At 47.1% G+C, this 16185-nt stretch overlaps 1 protein-coding gene across 2 annotated transcripts in view; it reads right to left on the bottom strand.

The window, feature by feature from the left end:
* The window catches only part of prkar2aa (protein kinase, cAMP-dependent, regulatory, type II, alpha A), a 115250-nt gene extending 99633 nt beyond the window's left edge, over positions 1-15617 (bottom strand). Inside the window, exons 1-9 of one of the 2 annotated variants that reach the window (XM_007890323.2) lie at positions 15431-15617; positions 14212-14304; positions 11788-11915; positions 11293-11383; positions 10167-10284; positions 8930-9002; positions 6515-6624; positions 5556-5680; positions 1837-4161 (exon numbers count right to left, since the gene is read on the bottom strand). In XM_007890323.2, the coding sequence (XP_007888514.1) occupies positions 4099-4161; positions 5556-5680; positions 6515-6624; positions 8930-9002; positions 10167-10284; positions 11293-11383; positions 11788-11915; positions 14212-14304; positions 15431-15553 (924 nt within the window). In that variant the 5' untranslated portion in view covers positions 15554-15617 and the 3' untranslated portion in view covers positions 1837-4098. Of the gene's footprint in view, positions 1-1836; positions 4162-5555; positions 5681-6514; positions 6625-8929; positions 9003-10166; positions 10285-11292; positions 11384-11787; positions 11916-14211; positions 14305-15430 lie in introns of those variants that run through there. The other variant, XM_042339775.1, reaches the window with a different exon arrangement.
* Positions 15618-16185: the final 568 nt, after the last annotated feature.

The following is a 16185-nucleotide window of genomic DNA, read 5'->3' as shown; positions in this document are numbered from 1 at the left end:
CAGAAAGAGTAACAACACCTCTACCTGTAACGCTGATTCTTTTTCGTTGAAGCTCTTGTATCGAAGACGCGTTATATGTTCTACCATCTCTGTATCTGTCGACTTGTTAATTAAAATCCAGTGAAAAATCACCATCTGATTCAGTCTTCATAATTACATCAGCCTTAGAATTAGACCGGAATTGTGCCGTCTCTGTGGGTTTTCTGTGGCGCTAATATCATCTGCGCAGGTCTCCGAACTGAGTAAGAGGCAATTAGAACTCGTCCACAATCAGGGGACTGAGTTGGTGACATACTATATTTGGTGTCAGTGGTGGGATCTTGTAATTGTTGGATACAAAATAAGAAAGATTGAGAGGTCAAGCTGACTAAGCAAAGGATAGAGGTAGAGGCAGTGAGGACACGAGTTGCCGTTGGCAGAACCAATAATCAACCGTCCAGAGTAGAGGGTGCAGGGATAGGTTCGACCAGGGGGCTGGAGGTGAGCTTGTATATCGCTGTAATAAGGTGCCGAGGTATCAGAACCGAGATCTCAATAATAGTCCTTGGATTTGACATAGCACCTTAACATGTTAAGAGACATCTCAAAGCGCTTCACAGAATATACTGTAAAAGGATCAGGGGGAAAGGATTTTGAGGTTGTGGCAGTCGATGCTACAAGAGTAGTTCTTGGGGAATGTGCCGGAGGACATGAGAGTCTGGCTGCTAGACTGGAAAACTACTGGAAGAGATGTGCGAGTTGGTCGAGTACAAGAATCTGTCTGCACCCAGAGGACAGTCTGTGATATCTTGCAGAACTCCGCAGCCCATATTCTCTCCCATACCTGGCTCCGCGAATCTATCTCCTGTCTCCTGTCCTACCCGCGCCATCATTGGAGGTCGAGCTTTCAGCCTATCTGCCCCCACTCTTTGGAACTCTATCTCAGAGTCCCTTAAACTCGGGCTCTCTCTCACCTCATTCAAGATCCGTCTCACGATCCTGCCTCTTTGACATTGATTTCGCTCATTCCCCACACCCCTCCCTCCCAGCTCGGCTGTTAAGAACTTTGGGACATCCTCCCTGTACGAAAGGTGCGATATAAAAGCAAATCTGTATTATATTTCTCAGACCTGACTTTTCTCATTCTCTACTCTGCGAATAGGACAAGAATATATTCAAACCAGATTTTTTTTCAGTGCAATATTATTTCCTTATATTAAGGAATATTGATGTTGACTTTTAGTGGGATTAGATGAGGCAAAGACTGCTTTTGGTACGAAAAGGCTTTTAAAGGTCTTTGCCCTCACCCAAAAAAAATCACCAAGTTAACATCACATTAGCAGCTGTTTAGCCAACTGTTATATGCAGAAATGCACTGAATCGTGAAATTGTGCTGCATTATTAAACTAATGCGTCACATTCCGTCCAAAACATCTGCCCTCCTCGCCCTCAAGAGAACATCCAACAATGTAGATGAAGCCATTTGATCACAAATGAGGTTAACACTGAGTTAGCACTGAGGCAGAATCAATCTACATACACTAGCCCAAGTACATACATACTGCCACTTCGTGGTAATGCATAGTGTTGCACCTGCCATTCCCAACACTCTCAATAGTAGTGTAGTACAGTACTAGGATCACTGAAGGAAGTTTAAGCTGTTAAAACAAAGATCAGGGGGTTGAGGGTGGGGAAGAGAAATTCCACCTTTTTTTTAATAAGAACAACCTTGGCAGACACATGCACCTTTGGTCAATGTGGACGGGACAGTGGGGGACAGGACCGGGAAGAAATGTCGATCAGGTAGATAATAAGGCAATATTTTTCCTGCTGAAAATCAAGAAGTGACCTGTAATGTAATGTTCAAGCAGTATTTATTTAACATAGATCCAAAATCACCAGCTTGAGGTCTGATGTACGGAAGGTCTTTTCAGAGTTCCCGAGTTGAGGTATCCTCCAAGAAAACCCATGGAAGATCTCCGTTTGGGAAGTAGAGGAGTTGTTGCAGGTTGGAGTAATGTACTTTGGATTCTTGGGAGGAAATCCTCACTCAAGCAGCTTGGATTCCTTAGTAAAGAAACTGGTTAAGAAATTCCACAAATTCAGACATCTGTACAATCCAACCTGTTAACACATGGTGCTGGGCTGGTGAAGTCACTGAGCCATGCTATGTCTTAAGTGCTCCGGGACGCCCCACCTGAAGGGCGCATTATAAATGCAACTTGTTGTTGCCTAAACAGAAAGCTTCCAGTCAGCAGCAACCAATCTTGATTTTCTACTGTTGACGTCTGAAGACATGTTTAGAAAGTAGACCTGTACACTGCTCACTCGCTGTGTTACTGTGCTCCATCTGAAGCTTTACAACAGGGTCGGACTCTATCTTCAAAACCAAAGCACAAGAATTGCAGTCTGCGTGGCTGACTAATATAGTTTGATTAACTGCATTGATAGTTGCTCACACCTGCACACAAGACAATGTTCATTGGAGAGCATGGTACATTGGGTAGCCAGTGAGCACAGACTAGGGCTGCCTGATGGCTAGAACTGGTGGCCGGAGTGGGGGTGAGGGAAGGGGAGAAAAGAGGGGTACCAATGGACTGTGACCAGGTGGCAAACACCTGTCAACCAATAACAGTGTCCCATTGAGTCAAGTAGTACTCCTGGGCTCAATATAACACTGAGGATCAGGAGCAACTCTGGATCTCACAGCAGTCAGCCTCTACGTCTTGCTCCTCAAGGCTTTCGGTCCATGGACTATCTCTACCTTCATTCAAATTCACCTCCACATCATGACCTCATCAACGATGTAAAGCTAGTGCTGGGGGCTGGTCAACGCCCAGCTGTAAGTGCCATTAGTTTTTGTGCTTTTTCTAGTGTCCTGGAAATTCTCGCAGTTTCTGCCCCCCCACCCCATCCCACTCCCCACAGATCCAGTTCAGTATTGCCAGCACGTGGCTCAAATTGGGAGCAGTGTTTATAAAATGGAAGGCACATTACTGGCATTAAAATACACGAATGTTTATGCCTCAATAGTGCTTGATAGTTTTTCGGATTTAAAAAAAATTAATACACATCATTAAAGCAGATCTTTTCAACCTACATGCTCCTCCAGGTGGATTGCAGTGCTGCTATTACAATTCTAGAGGCATTTGCATACACTGAGGTGTTCCCAAGTCTAGCTCATGGGCAGTGGCGGTTTTATAATATTCAGGTTTGTCATGTTTTCACTGAAAGTTACCCCTTCACCAGAGCAATATGTTACTGAAGCTGGAAAAGCACCACTTTGCTAAACACAAGATCAGACGAAGAGAACCTTTTCACACATGGTCCACCCAGGCTCAATACCAACTGGCAATATCTTGTCTCCCATACACCACCCACTCAACGCATGGGGCAGGGTGGAGGCTTAGGCAGTAAATGGACCATGTTCATTCAGTCATTGACTTCATGGCTGTTTCTGGGACCTTATTGTCTGCAAAGCTCCTGCCCATGTTTAACTGTAAAGTGCTTCAGGATGTTTCAACAGGATAAGGCACTACATATAGCAAATACAAGGATTATAATCAATCTTGAGCCCTTACTAATTGAGATTTGTAGGACATCCACATTAAGCTCCCATTTTATACAATCCCCATAATTCAAGTTTAGACCATTAGTATACAATGAAATTTCTTTCCCGCGAGTTATCTGTGGGTTATACATTTTCCCGGTATATTCATAGTACACCTCACCATTATATGGTTTGCTTTCTCTCTCTCCCATTCCCTGCTAGACAGTGACACACATACTCAAAAAAAAACACACTGCTAATCAGAACAAGCAGAAACCTAGATCTAAATCGTTTGATTTCCTCCGAAAATGATTGTGCAGCAATGGAAACAATTAACACGAGACAAGCCCCTGTACCTCTCAAGCATGTCTGTAACCTTCGCTGATTTTAAAATCCATTAATTCCTGCTCCACGTAATATATTACTGCTAAAATATGGCTAATTAAACATTAGTTTTACGGAAGCCACAGTCGTCCACGATAGAAGTTAAGGCAAGTGCAATTTTTCTTCAGAATCATTAATTTCACAATTGAAAGGCAGGTAGTATCTCAATCCTCAACGTTCCACACTCAGAGATCAGGCGCCAACCAGTTCAGGAACTTCATGGCGACCTCAAAGCCAAGGAAGCAGGACTGGAAAACAAAGATGGAAAAAGCATTTACAGCCTCGCTTTAGCTGCTCTGGTTTCCTCTCAAGTCCAAGTGGACTAAAGTTCGCAGAAGTTAACATCGAGATAAAGCAGACTCAGAAATAGCTCGCTGTAAGTTCTGGAAGTGTAGGGCCATGAGATCGCCCTCACTGCCCTCCGTCCAATCAGACAGGTACAATAAGGAACTTGCTTTACCCGAAAATCCGATGTGTTCATATAATCACATACCACCACATCTCAACAGACCTCCCAAGAGCAGTATATTTTGAGGCAGCCTATCAACAACAAATTACATTTGTATAGTGCCTTATTCATTGGGAGGATGTGCCAAGGTGCTGGACATTCAAGGATTTGCACCCAAGCTGGGGTTGGGATCAGGAGGTGAGGAGGGCAAGGAGGGTTGGGGTATGAGGGTGACTGAAAGGAGGTCTTGAGACGCGGCCTTGAAGGAGGCAAGAAAAAGCATGAAGCGAAAGGACGGTGGAATGGCGTATTCAATGGTGAGAGTATAGAGGTTGAAGGCCCGACCTCCGATGTTAATTAATTGTTAATCGAATGTTAAGGCATCAGGAGAAGAAAATCAGTATCTCAGGATAACTCAAATCCAACTTACTTAGATGAACCTACTCGCATGTAATCCTCACGTCAGTCACTTCACAAGTCATCACTTCATTGCAAGCCTTTAAAGTCCACCTGAACAGGCAGACGGGAACCTATTTCTATCTCTGCCGAAGGACGGCACCTCCAACAATACACACATTTCATTGTACTGGGGGGGATCAGCATAGACTGAGAGTACAAAGTCCTGACATGAGGATTGATCTCACAATTGTATGACTCACAAACGAAAATGGTACTAACTGAGGCAAACGAAACCTAGCGTATCGGGGCTTGCCTCTGCATGTTTCTATCTCGTCAACCACAATACATTTGTGAGCTGCATCGATTCTCTGGTTTGTGAGCAGTAGGGCCTGCTCTGGAGAAGTTATTCCTATAGCATAGTGGACCTGGGGTCAATTCTCAGGGCAAAACCTTTGGCACGGTTCCTTATTCCGCACACCTGTGTTTATGTGGCAGTAAGTAGGAACCCGGTTGTTAGTCAATTGGCGGATCGTTTTTCCAGGGGTAATAATCCCTCAAAATTAAAAAATAATAATAATTTGGTCACTCAATCCATGACTACTTGTGGGGCACTGCTGTGCACAATTGGCTGCCGTGTGTTTCGTCCACAAAATATACAGTCAATCCACTTTACAATATATTCTGTGAAGCGCTTTAGGGGGTGTCAATAACATGATAAGGCGCTGTATCAAATGCAAGGATTATTATTATTATTATTCAGTGCAGTGAAACCCAGGAAGTGGTTTGCGTCCTCACCGCGTTGGCTGGGAAGGCTCGGAGCATCACCGGGGTGAAGCCTTTGTAGAGTGAAACGATGCCTTCCTCTCTGACCAGCTCTCGCAGTACGTCACGGAATCCATTGGGATACATCCCTTCAGGAGCTGCGGGAAAACAGAGAAACCAAGAAGTTAGCAGCAACATCACCCTTTCATTTACAAATCTGCTGAGCCGGAATCCATTCGCAGCAATTCAAATGAATTTGATGAATTTGAGGAAAATTAATATTAAAAGATGTGGGGTAGAGCAGGTGAATGGGATTGGAGGATGAGTTTGTCTCACTGGGTAGCATTTTCACTTCTGGATCAGAAGACTGTGGTTCAAGACCCACATTGGGATTTGAGCTCACAGTCTAGACTAAAACTCCAGCGCAGTGCTGAATGTCGAAGGTGAAATATTAAACCCATCTTGGTTTGTTCTTCTTTATCTGACGATAAAGACCTCGCAGCACAATTCAAAACAACCGCATGCGTTTACGTAGCACCCTTCACGTGGGGTAGCTTCTCAGAGCTATTCAAAAAGCAAAGGGCATTTATCCTGATGTCCCAGCCAACAATTTCCACATATAAAATGTGGTTGTTCACTTCATGGCTGTTTGTCAGGCTTTGCTGACACAAATACGACTGGGTTTGACTGCAAAAATAAACCCCACCCCACTTGACAGTAACTGCATGCGAAGCTCCTTGGAGATTTTTGGATGTGATTAAGGTGCTTTCTTTCTCAGATAGCTCTGGTGATGGGTGCTTGAACCAGCCCAACAGTCTTTTTCTGTGCTCTAAACGTTCTACAATTCTCAATAATAATGATTAATAATCCTGGATAGTGGAGGGTTCTATATAAATGTAAGTTGTTGTTATTAACACGTTGAGGTGGTGGGGAGTTTAGGAGGAATCTCAGTATTGCCAAAAGAAAATGCTGCCGAACCAAACAAGACCAACCTGTCTGGAATCTGGACTTCAGTACGTCCGGTGGAATCGCAACTGTCCAGTTAAGGATTCCAGCTACGCCACCAGCAAAGAGGATACTGGGTACACTGAGATCATTCACACTGCAGCAGATAGAGAAAATGTGTCATGTAAGACTGACCAAAGCAAGACAGCCCCTGTCCTGGGCACCTCTATAGCACATTATTGTGCACATCGGGTCTAAGTTATGATATGAGCCTAAAGAATGATCTCGTTCGGTTGATTTCGTGGCTCGGCGAGGGAAACAGTGAAATTCTTCCATCTTTTCCTTTATGGAGTTTCCCTGCCCAGAGGACCAACAACAACAAAATGACATTTGTATAATGCCTTTCACGTTGGGAGGATGTCCCAAAGCGCTGGACAATCAATGTTTCTGACACAAGCTGGGGGTCGGGATCAGGGAGGGTGGAGGGCAGGGGAAGGAGGATAACCAAAGGCATGGTCGAAGAGAAGGGTCTTGAGACGGGTTTTGAAGAAGGCAAGGGAGGGGGTGAGGCGGAGGGACTGTGGAATGGAGTTCCAGAGGCTGGGAGCAGAGTGGCAGAAGGCCGCCCACCAATGGTGGGGCGGGCAAGGCTGGGGACATGAAGCAGGCCAGAGCCCGCTGAGCAGAGGGATCGGGCAGGTTAGACGGTCGCAGAGGTAGGGGGGAGCAAGACCATTGAGGTCTTTGAAGGTAAAGACCAGGATCTTGAACTGTATCGTCTGTGTGATGGGAAGCCAGTGGAGTTGGGCGAGAATGGGGATGATAGGGTCACGGAGCCTGATGCAGGAGAGGACAAGGGCTGCAGAGCTCTGGATGATCTGCAGCCTATGGAAGGAAGATTTGGGGAGGCCGACAAGACGGGAGTTTGCGTAGTCGAACTTCACTGCAATGAATGTGTGTATGAGGGTTTTGGCAGCCTGGGGTGTGAGACATTGGAGCAGCCAGGCGATGTTGTGGAGGTGGGGAACAGCAGAGCGGGTCATAGCACGGCTGTGGGGTAGAAAGGATAGTTGAGAGTCAAAAAAGATGGCAAGGTTCTGGACTAGCTTAGTAAGGTGGAGTTTGCAACTAAGAATGGTGATGCGTTTAGTGCCTGAGGTGTGGAGGCGCTGACGGGAGCCAATCAGGGCCTCAGTCTTGTTGTCGTTCAACTGAAGAAAGTTAGCTCCCATCCAGGACTTCATGACTGACAGACATTCTGTCAAGACAGTAGTGGTTCTGGAGTTAAGGGTGGAAGCAGAGATACAGTTGGGTGTCATCCGCAAACATGTGGAAATTGACCCCATGTCTGCGGATGATGTCACCAAGAGGGAGAGTAGATATTGAAGAGGAGGGGACCAAGGACAGAGCCTTGAGGAACACCGCACAAGATAGTGCGGGGGCTAGAGGAGAAACCATTTGTGGAGATGAAATGGAAACAGTGTGAGAGGTAGGATCTGAACCATTCAAGAACTGAACCATGAAGGTGAGAGGAGAGGTGGTGGAGGTCAACAGTATCGAAGGCAGCAGAGAGGTCAAGGAGGACGAGGAGGCAGAGAAAGCCCTGGTCGCAGATGTACAAAATGTCATTTGTCACTGTGACCAAAGCTGTTTCTGTGCTGTGGGCGGCACCGAAACCTGATTGGAGAGGTTTGTGAAGGGGTGGCGGGAGAGGAAAGAGCGAAGCTGGGAAGCAATGACTCGTTCCAGGATCTTGGAAAGTAAAGGGAGGTTGAAGATGGGTTGGTAGTTTGAGAGGAGGGATGAGTCCAGGGAGGGTTTTTTAAGATTAGGATGATGACGGACGTTTTTAGAAGGGTGGGAATGCTGCCAGTGGACAAGGAGAGTTTTATGATGTATGTGTGTAAGTGGGCAAGGAGGTGGAGCTGGGAGGTAAGGAAAGGGGTAGGGGCAGAGGCAGCTGAACGGATCCCCTCAACTTTGGTTTCGAGGAAGTCCAGCATCACCTCGCAGTTGGGTTGGAGAAGATTGGTGAGGCATGAGAGGGTGGGTGGAGAAGCCAGTTGGTGATGGAGAAGAGGAGCCTGGGGTTGCCCTTGGCTTCCAAGATTGTCTAGCAGAGGCGAGGGCGGAGCGGTAAGATTTGATGAGGTCCAGCCAGATCTGACTGGTAAGTTGGATTTGCGCCAGGTGCGTTCAGCGGCATGCACCTGAGACTTAAGGGAGTGAAGGTGGCTGGTGTACCAGCATGACTTCCATGAGTAGGAGACGGTTCAGGAACTGAGGGGAGCAAGGGCATTGAGAGGGAATTGTGGAGGACAGTGACCGAGGATAGGGCATTGCAGGAGGAAGCTCAGAGTGGGAGGAGTTCAGATGACTCCAAGGCAGTGGAGGCCAGCATGTAATCAGGGCCCCGGAGCTCGGTGTCTGTGGGGCAGCGAAACTACAATAGATTCACTAACCTCGTTCCCTCAGGGGTTAATACAGTTTTCAGCCACTCGTACGACATGAAGTACATCCCACTCGCTGGGACATCTAGTGAAACAAAAAAAAACATGAAAGTGCAACAGTACAGGTAAAGTAGCACTAGATATTCCCTGAGCGGCCAGGACCCAAACTATGTTAACCAGCAATCGGCTCATAATGTACATTATTATTCGTTTGCATTCCATAACAGGATATCAGTCTGGCTCAGTCACAAGTACACTTGCCTCTGGGTCAGCAGGATTTGGGTTCAAGCTCCACTTCAGGACTTTAAACTTATATTGTCCAGGCTTGACACTCCAATGCAGTTGTTGGAGATGCCGCCTTTCGGGTGAGATATTAAATTGAGGTCACATCTTCCTCTTCAGATAGATGTTAGAAATCCCATTGCACTATTCAAAAATAGTGAAGGCTCTTTCTCCCAGTATCCTGGCCAAGACAAAACTAGTCATTCACTTCATGGCTGTTTGTGGGACATTGCTCTTTGCAAACTGGCTGCCGCATTCTCCTACAAAATACAGTCACTCCACTTTACAGTAAATCCTGTGAACTGCTTTGAGACGTCCTTCCAACGTCTATATCAAACGATTATTAACAATCATTATTTTAACATTAACCCACAGCGCCTTGGGATGTCCTTCCGATGTAAAAAGTGCTATTTAAATGTAATGTTGTTGTGGTTCACTATCCAAAAATCCCTCCTGGTATGTACGAATGTGGATGGGATATGTGAATGTGGTTATGACCCACCCCCCACCCCTCTGCCTGGCTGAATATCTTACATTCACTGTCAAGGCTTGCCCATGAATGATGCCCACTTGGGTATCTTACAACTTACAACACCGATGGAATTGTACCTCAGGAGAGGAAAGGCGTCAGTATATTTGTAAACTAGATTGATATCAGAGATGTTTTTCGGGAGGGGGTGGGGGAAGAGGGAAAGTCATTACTAGTCAAGAAATTATTTTCTCTTTTCAACCTAGCAAGAAGTGGAGCAGAAGTCCAGGATATTTATATACTTTTACAATGTTTCACATTGGAGAGAGAATAAGAGCCCAGTCTCATTGTAGAAAACACTTTGATTCTCAGCCACAATTGAGGCTTCAATCAGTCCCAAGTGGATAAAGGCTCAAATTAATGACGGAAAACCTATAAACTCAAGAGGAAACGCCAAAATGGCAGGAAATGCCAAGAACTGAAACTCGGTTACTGTACCTCTCATGAGGGTAAGAACAGTGCCCTTGTAAATGCCTCGAATGCCAGTTTCTCTGTAGATCTGCTTGACACAGTCCATGGGACCGGCATACTTTTTCTCACCAGAGGTTGCCTGAATCTTAAACAAGTTGTAAAACTATGCGTTAAAAAAAAGTCAGGGAAAAAAAACGTGCATTTCTATAGCGCCTTTCACATCGGACGGCTGTCTGTTAACTAGAACAACTCGCATTTATTCAGCGCTCTTCATGCGGGCTAGCATCTAGCAGCGTTTGTCAAGGCTTCAATGTGAACAGTTGGCTCACTGTGTTAGGTTCCAAGCACCTTTGGAACTATGTTGTTGTGGAAGGACAGGATTGGGGAGAAAATCGGGGAGCGTTTTCATTTCCAAAGTAGAAAAGAAAACCAGAGAGGCTGTGCATTGGGCACCTCTTTGTGTTTTTTGTCAATCTCCTCATTTCCTCTCCTGGTGGTGTTGACCTGTGTGTGGGTGCAGGGGGACGACGCTAACAGGCTTCCAGGTTCTTCGCTCAGTGGCCAATCTGCACAAGCTGGTCCAGACAGCAAGCGTCAGAAGAAGTCAGTCAAGTCTGATCCTGGTGTTACCCAGACCTACACACAAGCGCGCATGGGCGCATCCACCTTGAGTTTCCTTCTCACCCAGCCTGGTGCGCATTACCTCACTGAACTACAATTCCTCTTTCCGCGTTTCTCACTGTGCCAATTGAGATCCATTAACTGAACTAGTAATGGAGCAGATAATCTTCTGGTCCGTGAGCTTAGTTATACATAATGTGGGCTGGCTCTACCATATTTTGCTTCAGTTGTATTGTATTTCACCCACAAAATATCAATGATATGCTATATCAAACAGCAAGGATTATTATATTGTTCATGTGTTTCTAAGACTCGCTCTGCAAACCTATTATCTTCATCAAACAATGTCTCACCCAGGAGAAGGCTGCCTGCCTGGAGCTGTGATTGAGTGAAGATGCTTTAAGCGCTCAGTTTTGGAAAAGCAATGCAGATTGGGGTCCAGCTACCTTGTGGTATATTTAAGCAATAAATCACGTCTAGTTTGCTCTGGAATACAGCCCACGTACCCTCAAAAGAGACGTTTATTACTTACCTGCAGAAGGCACTTGATCCGCTCGCCAGGAGCCATGATTACTGTCGTGAAAACTCCAGAGAGCATTCCTGCAGCAAACAGCTGTGGATACCTACCCGCAAAACAGGGAGCAAAATCCCACAGTCATTCCCAAAGTATGCACCCATTCTACTGAGCTTCTATACATACAGGCGATGGTTACACAGAAACTAGCACTCACGCTCACACACAGGAACACATTACTAAACACGTAATGGTCACTAACTAACACACGCACTAAAATCCTGCTGGAATTTGAGTCTCAGTAGTGTTGGCGAGTAAACCAAAAGCCAAGTAAACATCCCACCAAGGAGAAAAAGGGGCAAAACATTAAAATCCACTCTCATACACCTCTCAAGGACACTTAACTGGGAGTAGGATAGCCCAGGCAGGCACTTAGTCTGGAATAGCAACGGATGCCTAAAGAACAGAGAAAAAGATACAAGCACACTTAAAATTTCAAATGGCAGTACATACGTGAGGACCTCATCAGGCCTCTTCTGTTGCAGTTTTTTCCCCAAGCCAAATCCAAAGAAGCACACAGCAAACATTGGCGTGACTCCAATGATCGGTGCAGCCATTCCCTTATATAGACCTCGGAAGCCCTAATGGGAAAAAAATTCTATGTTACATGCAGTAAATTCTCCAATCAGCGTGTCAGAAGTAAGAAATAAAATATCTGTATGCTTCGACAAGTTTCCTTACTCCACACCCGCACCTCTTCTCTCCTAGTACAGTAGTAAGTAGGAACCCAGTTGTTAATCGATTGGCGGATAGATTTCCAGGGGTAATAATCCCTCCACAAAAAATTATAATTTGGTCAATCAATCCACGACTATTTATGGGATACTGTGCGCAATCAGCTGCCATGTTTCGCCCACAAAATATACAGTCAATCTACTACACAGCATATTCTGTGAAGCGCCATGAGACGTCTAAACAATGTGAGGCGCTATATCAAATTAAAGTATTATTATTACATTTCACAACCATACTGTTTCCCTCTCTGATTTCTCATTCTTCCCAATCTTCTCATCCTCCGAAACGCTTTGAGAGCCGTCTCAACCGTATGATACTGTACTATATCAAATGATTAGAATTTAATGTGGTTGGTAGATGGTACTGGGTATCTGGAGGTTTTTTTTTCCATAATCTGTGCTCCCTCATGACACTGAAAATCCTGCACTTGGCAGACTCTTCACCAAGTTCACAGGACTTTAAGGTAGAGTTTTACATAGCACCTTTCACAGGACTTTAACATAATTTTACATAGCATGTTTCACATCGGGAGAACATCTCAAAGTGCTTCATAGTGTTGGCAGGGATCCTGAGCTGGAGGTGGGGGTCCAGGGGATGCAAGTAATAAGGATTAAGGGTATTGTGTGCCAGGAATACATAGTGCAGTATCAAATGCTCTCAGCAGATATTTTACCCTAAATAAACCACCGCAAAACCAAAGATCAAGCACATGACACTGTTCCAATCCAAGACTTAGCCTTTGACTTACATTCCAGTTTGTTTGCTTTCAACAATTTATAGCTGCAAACAAGAGTTGCGCAAACGCGCACACGTTTAAAGGAGCAACGGTGGGGGGAGATGGGCTAGCATTAAACTGGTCTATACCAGATATCCAAATAAGATACAATTTTTTTCTATATGCTTCTATACGTCCCAAGCGCTCCAGGACGCTACTCCGCGTGAAGGGCGCTATATAAATGCAAGTTGTTGTTGTTATACTCTGCCCATACATCTCCTCTGCGCAGATCACTAATTCCTTTGATGGGGAAGGAACTGGTCAAAGGCTCTCATTCATGTGAGTATCATCAAATTATTAGATGTCGATGTGGGAGATGGATGAGGGGGCACATTCTTATCCAACAACAACATGCGCTTATATAGTGCCCCCCACGCAGTGCAGCGTCTCAGAGAGCTTGGCACCCACAGCATTCACACAAGCACATCTTTCAGCAGCAATCTCTGAATAGAGAAAAGGAGGCAAAATCTTGGCTAATTTGCTTTTGGACTATGAAGTGAGATACCCACTGACTTCCTGATAGGTTGATTGATGTTGTCTCCAAATAGTTTTGAACAAACCAATCAACTTTGTTGTATCTCATGAGTTGTTGCCAATCGTTGATACGGAATTCTCTATCCACGTTCAGATGATCAGCTTAGAAATTTGTGCTTTATATATAAAAAATTATTTCAACTTAGCTTTTACTTGTGTAAGAGCCAAGGGATCCTCATCACTATTAATAATCTTTCCATATGATAAACAGCCTTACACATCAGGAGGGTGTTTCAAAGCAGGATTTACAAGATTTACAGCAACATATTGTAACTATACTGTAGGCAAATACAGCAGGCAATTGCACACAGCAGTGTCCCACAAATAGATGTGGAGTGAGCAACCAATTTTCTTTTCTTTTTAAGTGATTATTATACCCGGCAAAGCAATCCGCCATTTGACTAACAACCGGGTTCCTACAGAGGCGTGTGGAGCAAGGAAATTTGCAGAAGGTTTTGCCCTGCCCCGGTATCAAACTCAGATCCTCTCGCCTGCGAGCTGACTGCTCTAAGCTACAGGGCTCCACATCTGTGTGGGCATTTTCTTATCTCAGCCGAGGCAGCAGCTGAGGCACTACAAATATGCTCAGTCAGGCATCCCAAGCCTGATCACTGACACTGGATACACATTGACCATAATCGGTCCCCCCATCATAGTCACTCCTCACACATAAAGAATGACCATTCGCATGAGGCACTCGAGAGTCTGACACCAGTGAAACCATATCTGGAGTACAAAGAAAAAAATAGATCAAAATATTTTTGGGAAAGGAGTGTGAGGAGAAAATCGTAGTACAGTAAAAGGGCTGTTAACATGCAATGCGCGGCCCCCACCTCTTGAACCAGCGTCTTTCTGAAGCAGTCAAAGGTCCCCTTGAACATTGGTGACTGGCCAGGCAGTGACTTTGGCTGAGTCTGTAACCGTACCTGGAGAAGGGAAGTCATATAAAGAAAGTGATAGCAAGACCAAGTATCCTGAATCCACAGCACTGCATCTTAGAACCCACGCTGCTTCACGGTCTGCTTCCCGTTCCCTGCCTTGCCCGGCCTTGGCGGGTCGGCCTTCAGCCACTCTGCCTCCACCCTCTGGAACTCCATCCCGCAGTGCCTCCGCTTTGTCCCTTGCCTTCTTCAAGGCCCATCACAAGACCCTCCTTTTCGACCGTGCCTTCTGTCGCCCTCCTTCCCCCACCCACTCCACCGCCCACCCACCCACCCACCCACACTCCCTAATCCCGAGCCCCGGCTCGAGTCCGAAACACCGATCGCGTAGCACCTTGGGACGTCCTTGTTGAACGCTCCGCAAACATATCAAGCACCTACAGACGTACGGTTTCCCTGGCGTTCTCGCTCTTATCTTACCGAGCCCCAGTGTCACAACCTGGCTCTAGCAACTTATATCCACGCATCTCAAGACTGCCGACTGCCACCCATTCAGGTTAACGTAAAAACTATCCTTCTTCCTGCGGCCCCTCGTGCAGCTCCTCCCGGGGCCGACGCGCTAACTTGCTGTTAAGTGAAGAAAGAATCACACTTTTTTTTTTACGGCAGCTTTGTCACGTCAGCAGTAATTACTGACGAGTATCGCGCGCGACTCGTCATGCGGACAGTGCTGGTCTGTACCCCAGGAGTTTGGGGGGGGGGGGGGCGGAGGGGGCTGAGAGCTTGGGGGTCAGAGGTCAGGGGTGTTGGTGTCCGGGGGGGGGGGGGGGGGGGGGGGGGGGCTGAGAGCTTGGGGGTCAGAGGTCAGGGGTGTTGGTGTCGGGGGCTGAGAGCTTGGGGGTCAGAGGTCAGGGGTGTTGGTGTCCGGGGGGGGCCTGAGAGCTTGGGGTCAGAGGTCAGGGGTGTTGGTGTCCGGGGGAGGGGCTGAGAGCTTGGGGGTCAGAGGTCAGGGGTGTTGGTGTCCGGGGGGGGCGCTGAGAGCTTGGGGGTCAGAGGTCAGGGGTGTTGGTGTCCGGGGGAGGGGCTGAGAGCTTGGGGGTCAGAGGTCACGGGTGTGGGTGTCCCAGGGAGGTGGGGGGGGTCAGGGTTCGGGGTTACCTCTTCCTCTTACTTTAATAGTGTCGAGCGGGTGCCCCGCCAGCACCAGACACATTCCCCCGAACCCTCCGGCGAAGAAGTTCTTGGCGGGGCTGATCCGCTGCCCCGCGGGCGGCGGGGACTCGGTGTCCGCCATCAGCCTCACTGTCAGCAGCCGCTCAAAGACCGCGCGCCGCCGCGCATGCGCATGGCACCCCCTCCCGGGCAGGCGGCCAGCCCCGCCCCCTCTGACCCACAGCCCCGCCCCCTCTCACCCACAGCCCGGCCCCTCTCAGCCACAGCCCCGCCCCCTCTCACCCACAGCCCCGCCCCTCTCAGCCACAGCCCCGCCCCCTCTCAGCCACAGCCCCGCCCCTCACAGCCACAGCCCCGCCCCCTCTCACCCACAGCTCCGCACCCACAGCCCCGCCCCTCTCACCCACAGCCCCGCCCCCTCTCACCCACAGACCCGCCCCCTCTCACCCACAGCCCCGCCCCACACCCGCTGCCAGCACCTTATCCTCAAGGTGACTGATTGCTCTATCCAAGCAGTCTTTATTATTATTTACTACTATTATTATTATACTATTATTTATTTACGCTCATTATTAATGTTATTTTCTCTCCTGTCCTCGCTGGGTGGGTCCGCCCGACAATGCCCACCATAAACAACCATGAAGCGAATGAAAATTCAGGGGGATTGTTAGCCAGGACACAGGGAGAAACTCCCTTCTCTTTGTCATCGTGGGATCGTTAATGTCCACTCCTCCCAGCAGAGTCCACATACTG

This window comes from Callorhinchus milii, unplaced genomic scaffold (genome assembly GCF_018977255.1).
Source record: "Callorhinchus milii isolate IMCB2004 unplaced genomic scaffold, IMCB_Cmil_1.0 Scaffold12, whole genome shotgun sequence".
NCBI lineage: Eukaryota > Metazoa > Chordata > Chondrichthyes > Chimaeriformes > Callorhinchidae > Callorhinchus > Callorhinchus milii.
This window is presented reverse-complemented; position numbering and strand designations above follow the sequence as displayed.